The sequence below is a fragment of the Sinocyclocheilus grahami genome, unplaced genomic scaffold (genome assembly GCF_001515645.1).
Source record: "Sinocyclocheilus grahami isolate Dianchi unplaced genomic scaffold, SAMN03320097.WGS_v1.1 scaffold151.1, whole genome shotgun sequence".
Taxonomy (NCBI): domain Eukaryota; kingdom Metazoa; phylum Chordata; class Actinopteri; order Cypriniformes; family Cyprinidae; genus Sinocyclocheilus; species Sinocyclocheilus grahami.
Genome location: NW_015505330.1, coordinates 102,568 through 109,956, shown reverse-complemented (window position 1 = coordinate 109,956; position 7,389 = coordinate 102,568). Strand labels below are relative to the sequence as shown.

General features: G+C 38.4%; 1 protein-coding gene across 4 annotated transcripts in view; it reads right to left on the bottom strand.

Moving 5' to 3' along the window:
- Positions 1-367: 367 nt before the first annotated feature.
- Positions 368-7,389, bottom strand: part of ppfibp1a (PPFIA binding protein 1a) — a 17,404-nt gene continuing 10,382 nt past the window's right edge. For 3 of the 4 annotated variants that reach the window (XM_016281599.1, XM_016281598.1, XM_016281601.1), the window contains exons 10-25: positions 6,541-6,625; positions 5,566-5,639; positions 5,164-5,237; positions 4,732-4,783; positions 4,148-4,307; positions 3,922-4,051; positions 3,706-3,837; positions 3,468-3,618; positions 3,260-3,371; positions 2,493-2,581; positions 2,112-2,231; positions 1,895-2,020; positions 1,620-1,808; positions 1,319-1,477; positions 1,123-1,188; positions 368-1,037 (exon numbers count right to left, since the gene is read on the bottom strand). In XM_016281599.1, the coding sequence (XP_016137085.1) occupies positions 960-1,037; positions 1,123-1,188; positions 1,319-1,477; positions 1,620-1,808; positions 1,895-2,020; positions 2,112-2,231; positions 2,493-2,581; positions 3,260-3,371; positions 3,468-3,618; positions 3,706-3,837; positions 3,922-4,051; positions 4,148-4,307; positions 4,732-4,783; positions 5,164-5,237; positions 5,566-5,639; positions 6,541-6,625 (1,797 nt within the window). In that variant the 3' untranslated portion in view covers positions 368-959. Of the gene's footprint in view, positions 1,038-1,122; positions 1,189-1,318; positions 1,478-1,619; positions 1,809-1,894; positions 2,021-2,111; positions 2,232-2,492; positions 2,582-3,259; positions 3,372-3,467; positions 3,619-3,705; positions 3,838-3,921; positions 4,052-4,147; positions 4,308-4,731; positions 4,784-5,163; positions 5,238-5,565; positions 5,640-6,027; positions 6,102-6,540; positions 6,626-7,389 lie in introns of all 4 variants that reach the window. The other variant, XM_016281600.1, reaches the window with a different exon arrangement.

Below are 7,389 nucleotides of genomic sequence, written 5' to 3'. Positions count from 1 at the left end.
AAAATATTTGATTTGTTTTAAAATACATGAAATTTAAATTTAGGACTGACAACTTTGTCATTTTAATTCATGAATGCTGATACATTTGTTGACCACAGGAGGGAGCAGATGACTTTGAGCCTGCTGGAACTGTAGAAACTGGAGTGCAGTTGTCCATCCGCGTGACGCTTGTGACATGTGTAGAGTGTTTAGCCTGAAACTTTAGTTTTTCACAGTTTTCTGCCTTTCACATGGAAACTATGGAAAGACTATGAGATTTTCTTGTTGTGGTTGTGTCATTATTTCTTCTAATATGTTGTGAAACTGGTTTCACTATTTTTTTGTAATGCATTTTTATTTTTTAAGCGTCAGTTTCATGAACATGAATCACTTTGCATGATGGGGAGCAGCTGCATTAGCCATTGTTTATAGATTCATAGATGATAATCTCCCATTCAAACAAACCCAAGACAAACAAATATACATCGTCTAATACAGAGATTGGATTTGGGGGAAAAAATTTTAATTGAATTTCTTTGACTTACACATGCATAAAACAGTACATAGTACATGGTATTCACTGATATGGTTATAGTATAACAATATCAAGATTTTGCAGGCAAAATTTAAAATTTTCCCTCCCAATAAAATTATGTAAACGTCCAACTAGAAAAGGATGAAAACATGCAGTAAACGGTCACATAGGAATATAGCTTAGAGAAAGACAATAAAAATCATTAAGAACTAACTGCCATCTTTGGTTTTTAGCTTGGTGCAAACACTTATAAATACCGTTTCAGTTACTGTATATACTGCAGATCCTAAACGAATAAATAGCATTTCATTGAATTAATATACCATTGCATTTACGGTGTAATTCTTTTGAGTTTCACTGTGAGTGGAGCTTATTGCTTTCATACTAAAATCACAGTAACTTTCAAATTTCACAGCTACAGACTTCTTGTCAAGGTCAAACAATCTTAGTCGTCATCTATGGTGCTGGTTTCAGGTGAATGGGATGATGCTTCCATGAAGAACTCATCCTCTTTTAGCATGCTCTGGAGAACACATGAGGAACTGAGGTAAGAACAAGAGAGACCACAGCAGATACAGTACAGCTGGAATATTGTGTGGTTGTCTTACAGTCAGGTTGTTGATTCCTTCCGAGAATGCGCCAATCTGTCGCACTGTGCCTTCAGAGTCCTCCATCTGCACAACATCATTTAAACAATCTAACAATAATATCCAACTATGACCAGAAAACTTATTAAAACTAGCAATTAAAATATGATTCACAATTTTAGCTGCATGGCATCCTAGTCAGTGAAATTGTCCATACCTGCTCCAGTTGATCCAAGCCGTCCTCATATGCGCAAAGGCCTTTATTGAAACTGCTGCTCTGAGGCATCTGCACATCCATGGGGCAAACATACTCTTCCAGCTCCTCCTGTCGCTTCCGCCTCAATGTCCCGAAACTTCCAAACGACAGACGTCTTGGCTAAAAGGACGAGAGGATGGTAAAGGACAGGTAAAACTTATCAGCATGCTGTTGTTAAGTTAATAAACAGCTGTTTACAGTTGTATTCCACATATAAGTGACATTCAAAGACCCACAGGCACCCTTACACACAGTTACTTGCCTTAACTTTGGCTGTAGCTGTCAGGACGGTGTAATCTGGGTTTTCGAGATACTCCTGCTTCAGCCTTTGTGCCTCTGAGCCAATCAGAAGATGGAAGTTGGTTGCAAGGTGACGTCTCAACAGAGTTTTATTTGGTGGGATGTTAAGAAGCAGAGCCATTGTCTCAACATTGAAGCGAGGCTCTAAAACCTGAGAAACGAATAAAAAAATAAATAAAAAAAAAGTAAAAACAGCTTGAATAGAAACTTTGATGTCTTCTGCTCCATTGCACATACCATTAGGCCTCCGTGGACTCCACTTCCTCTCAGGTTGGGTGCATACTCTGCTAGATCCACTGAACGAAGCCACTCCATCACTCTGTGATTGGTCCATTGACAGATTTCTGCTGGCGTGGGATTATTCTAATCAAAGGGGAAAAAATACAGCAAAAATCAAAGTTGTATTCAAAGTGAATGGAGCTAAGTGTGGTAGTATAACAGCAGGGTGTGCTACCTCAGTTGGTCGGCGACGGAGGCAGCTGGGGTCATAGCAGTTGATGCGTAGCACCTGAATGGCCCTCTTAATACTGAGATGGTGAAGCACACTGCCCACTTTCAGTCCCAACAGGTCATCCTAACCAATGATATCCAGAACAAGTCAACCTTAGTATTGTGTTTTCCACAAAAAAATTAAGCAGCAAAAACTGTTACCAATATAATTTATTATTTTCTTGAACACCATATCAGCATATTAGAATGATTTCTGAAGACTAGAATAATGGCTGCTAAAAAATTTACTTTGCTATCACAGGAATAAGTTTAATTTTAATATATATATATATATTAAAAGAAAAGGTATTGTAATTATATTATTTAAGAGTTATTTGACACCTACCACAGTCATATAGTGAAGCATGCGCCCATCCACTCTGCCCTCATCAAACTGAGATTTATACTGAGGAAGGCCGATGTCATCCAGCCATCCTTTGAGATAATTAGAATAATAATATTGGTACTCACACTTTGTAATAAAATGGTAATGGTGCAAATAACATTTGTAATCAACCGTATTCAGACATTGATAGTTCAAAGCGATAGTTCACCCAAAAATGAAAATTGTCATTAATTACTCACACTCATGTCGTTCCAAACCCGTAAGACCTTCGTTCAATCCTCTGAACACAAATTAAGATATTTTTAATGAAATCCGAGAGTTTTCTGACCCTGCATAGACAGCAAAGCAACTGACACGTTCAAGGCCCAGAAAGTTAGTAAGGACATTGTTAAAATAGTGGTTCAACCGTAATATTATGAAGCTACGAGAATACTTTTTGTGCATAAAGAAAACAAAAATAACAACTTCGATCAATAATTTATTTTCTTCCGTGTCAGTATTCGCCACACGTTCAGGAAAGTACCATGACTCTCAGTTGTCACATGATTTATTTTAACAACGTCCTTACTACCTTTTTTGGGACTTGAACGTTGCTGTCTATGCAGGGTCAGTCTAATCTAATCTAAATTTGTGTTCCGAAGATGAACGAAGGACTTGCGGGTTATGGAACAACACGAGGGTGAGTAATTAATGACAGAATTTTCATTTTTGGGTGAACGATCCCTTTAAACTTTTTAGTTAAAAAAACCCCCCTGATTGTTACTTACGAGTAACCCAGTTGTAGTCCAGTTTACCCATGGCATCGTCCTCCTCAGAGCCCAGCGACTGAAGTGCCAGCTGCAGTTTCTTTCTGTGTAGAGGATGCCTGATGCCCATGTCCTGAAGCACAGACAGAAATGTCATACATCACACACAATAACCTAACCTTACAACTTCAGAAATAAAAGTATGTGCATGCATATTTGAAAATGTGACCTTTTCCAAATCATGCTGAGACGCCTTCAATAATATCTGTCCAGAGCTGATCCACTGCTGAGCTTGATTTACATACAAGTCCAGTCCCTGGTTCTGCAGCCACTCACACACCTGCTCTTTACTCCAGCGTGAAAATGGGCTGTCCAGCTCGCTGACAGTGACATTTACAACATTACATGTTGAAGTGCATGGAAAAAAATTAAACGAAAAAACTCTTTAACAAACAAACTGTATGTACTTGTTATTGCTTCGCTGCGGATCACGTGACCAGCCCAGTCTGGGTCCCGCTGTGGCTCGAACTCCCCCTCTCCTAAACGCTGACTCTGGAGAATCGTCCAGGTCGTCGGAGGTGGACTGACTTCTCTTCATTCTGATGCAGGGATTATAAAAGTCAATATCTTCATTTTAATAGACACTGTTGTTTATTGTGAATATATTAAACACATTAAAAGACCTTCCAAATAACTTCATGATCCCCTTTGATTTCTTCTTTCCTTCAGGCGAGTGCGTCTCTAATGCTTTTGGCTTCTGAGTTTGTACTCCGGCCAAATCCAAGTGCTCAGTACCCTCACGCTCTCCTTCAACTGCCAAGCCAATATATAATCAATAATTCATTAATAGAAATAGGCATTAAATGTTTAATACAAAATGTTTTCCAGAAAGTGTTTGGCCTCACTCACTCAGATTGGGAGCGGTGCTTGTCATCTTGTTGCCTCTGATCTTGAAAAAGCCACGTCCGAAAGAGGAACGTGTTTTTTTAGCGCCAAAACTCTCATTCCCCCCTGAGCTGGGCTGAGTCGGGGAGATGGATGGAGAACCTCCATTTTTACTGGTTTCATCCTAAAATTTTACAAGCAAGTTGCAGTTCGTGGTTAAGATATTTCAGTTTTTATTTTTGCCAAATGATTGGGTCTAAACAGTTCTAATTAAAAACAAATTAGATGCTTAGTTATTGGCATTTTTTATAAAAAGTGTCCAGTGCAGCTATGAAGTCATTTTATTATAAATAGAGCTTTTTGTCAGGCTCATGTTGATCTAATTTTACAATGAACTAGTAAAGTGTGCTGGCTTGGGTGATGTGAAATGCTGTAGGGGGAGCCATTGTGCTTACATGAGAACAGTGACATGTGCAACAGTGCAAGCAGAGTTTTTAACCAACATGGGGTGACAGAAACCTTAACCTACATATGCAAATCTCTAAGCTTTTTACAGGATCTTATTAACATATCGAATTCATAATTTATCATATAGATTAAGTTGGTACCTCATTATTGCTTGTCAAACGAGACCTTTCAGGCTGCTGTACTTCAGAGACACTGAAAAAGCATAAGGAAGAAATCAAAATGAATTAATAATGTAATGAAATTTAATAAATGTAATAATAAATTGTCATAAAAATGAGCAATAAAAGCTCAAATCCCTGATATGGAAGATGATTAATTTTATCAGTTTTTTTATTTGTTAATTTAAAAATTATTGTTTACCTTAATTTCGTAAAACAATAATGTTGATTTTTTAAGCCCATTGTGTACTCTATCCATGGAAAGTGCCTTAAAATCAATATAGCTTTGAATATAGTCAGTTTTATCTATTTTTTCAAATCTCAACTTTGTTCCCCAACCATGAAAAATGCTTGAACGTCAATATATCTTTTGTATGAACAGTTTAAATAGTAGTGTAGAGTAGGTAAACAGACCTGTCAGTGGTCTCAGCTGCAGGTTTGTGTGTGGTCACTTCAGGGAGCAGCTCTGAACATGGAATGAGCTGAGGCTGTGTGAGAAACAACAACAACACTGATGGATGCGAGTATGCAAGAGAATAGCAGTGAGAAAAAGTATCTTCCCTGAGGTGTCAGATTTCAATGGACAAGAGGAGCAGGCAGTGACCGGTCTGAAATGACCTGAAATCACAGGATGCTGCTCCCAAACAAAAACAACGGAGACGTTCCCAGTAAAAAAAAAAGGTTATGGTTAAATTGTTATTCTCTGTCAGACCATCACAATGAAAGTACTGCAAGGAGGGGGTCTAAAAGGAAGCCTGAGGAACATCCTGTGTACATAAACTGTGTGTGTGTGTGTGTGAGTAAGACCCTTCATACTTCATCAGTTTCCTCTGTGGAGACCATCTCTGTGTCACACAGCCCTTCTCTTGTGTCCTCGTCCCTGGGTTTGTCTGGGAAAACAGCACAAGTCATAAGACAGGATAAATCAGCCAAGCTATTAGACTGGCTGAGGCTGTGTGAGAAACAACAACAACACTGATGGATGCGAGTATGCAAGAGAATAGCAGTGAGAAAAAGTATCTTCCCTGAGGTGTCAGATTTCAATGGACAAGAGGAGCAGGCAGTGACCGGTCTGAAATGACCTGAAATCACAGGATGCTGCTCCCAAACAAAAACAACGGAGACGTTCCCAGTAAAAAAAAAAGGTTATGGTTAAATTGTTATTCTCTGTCAGACCATCACAATGAAAGTACTGCAAGGAGGGGGTCTAAAAGGAAGCCTGAGGAACATCCTGTGTACATAAACTGTGTGTGTGTGTGCGAGTAAGACCCTTCATACTTCATCAGTTTCCTCTGTGGAGACCATCTCTGTGTCACACAGCCATTCTCTTGTGTCCTCGTCCCTGGGTTTGTCTGGGAAAACAGCACAAGTCATAAGACAGGATAAATCAGCCAAGCTATTAGACTGGGATGCAGACAAACGCTTTCTGGGAAATATTCTTGGGATCAAAATATTGTTTTGCCTAAATGTCATAAAGTCATCAGGAAAACCAGACACAAGCGTTACCGATTAAGCAATGAATGTCATTTAAAATATTACTGGAATCAAGTTACTTGTAAATGTAGAGAACTGCTAAAGATACGCGGTTTTACATTAAAGCAGAACTTATAGAAATAGAAAGGCTCACAAACTTATTTTCAGAGATTTTCAAAGTCAACAGGTTTAAATTTTGTGTCAAGGAGATATTGTTTTTAATTGTTTAGAGTGTGCCATTGCAATATGAGCATTCGTTTTTCTCAAAAGGAAATAATAAACAGAAGACGACATAAAAATGTGCCAAGGACATCTCACCTTTTGATGCCTGCACGGACATCACCATATCCTGCACTCCCTTGAAACGGATCAGAGACTGCTGCAGCTCTTTTATCTTCAAATCCTAAAAAGATTCAGATTAAAACTGTAAAATTGATGATCATATGAAATACAAATTAATAATTAAATTACATTTTATACTTTTTGATAAAAATATTATTATTATTTAACAAATTAAATATATACACAGTAATACTGTAAAATATTAAGTTTACAGCCAAATAATAGCTTTTATTTGAAATAACATTTTTGGAAGCTTTTGGTCAATTTTATGCACACTTGCTGAATAAAAGTATCATGTAAAAAATCCTTTTGACTGGTACTGTCTATATAATATCTACTTCTACATGTATACATCTAGGCAAAGACCAGAGCATGTGAGCGGAGCGGAGTGGGAGCGGAGTGGTAATATTTCCTTAAGAGCGCAGAACGCCTTTCTGAAGATTCCGCTCCGCTCGCTCAACCCAGAATGCCGTTTGGCGATTTGCTTGTTCCAGATCGAGACTCTGTAGAGATCGAGAATAGTAGAGCAGTTATGGAGTTCAGATATTGTTTCAACGAAGTTGCAAGCCTTATACATAAATGTAAAGTAAAAAATCTAAGTTAAGAATGAGCAGGGAGAAGAAACTGAGAGGGAGTGCGGGGAGAGTTAGTAAAGATTCATATTGGAATCTGAAGCGGCACATTGCCAGAAAGCACGAGGATGTGCTACGCAAACATGGTGCCGCAAAAGGTGAGCTAGTTGCATACCATAATAAATGAATAAACAGGTAGGCTAAGGTTATATTCGGTTGTACGGAGCCCCGATCATGACATGCAGACAATCAC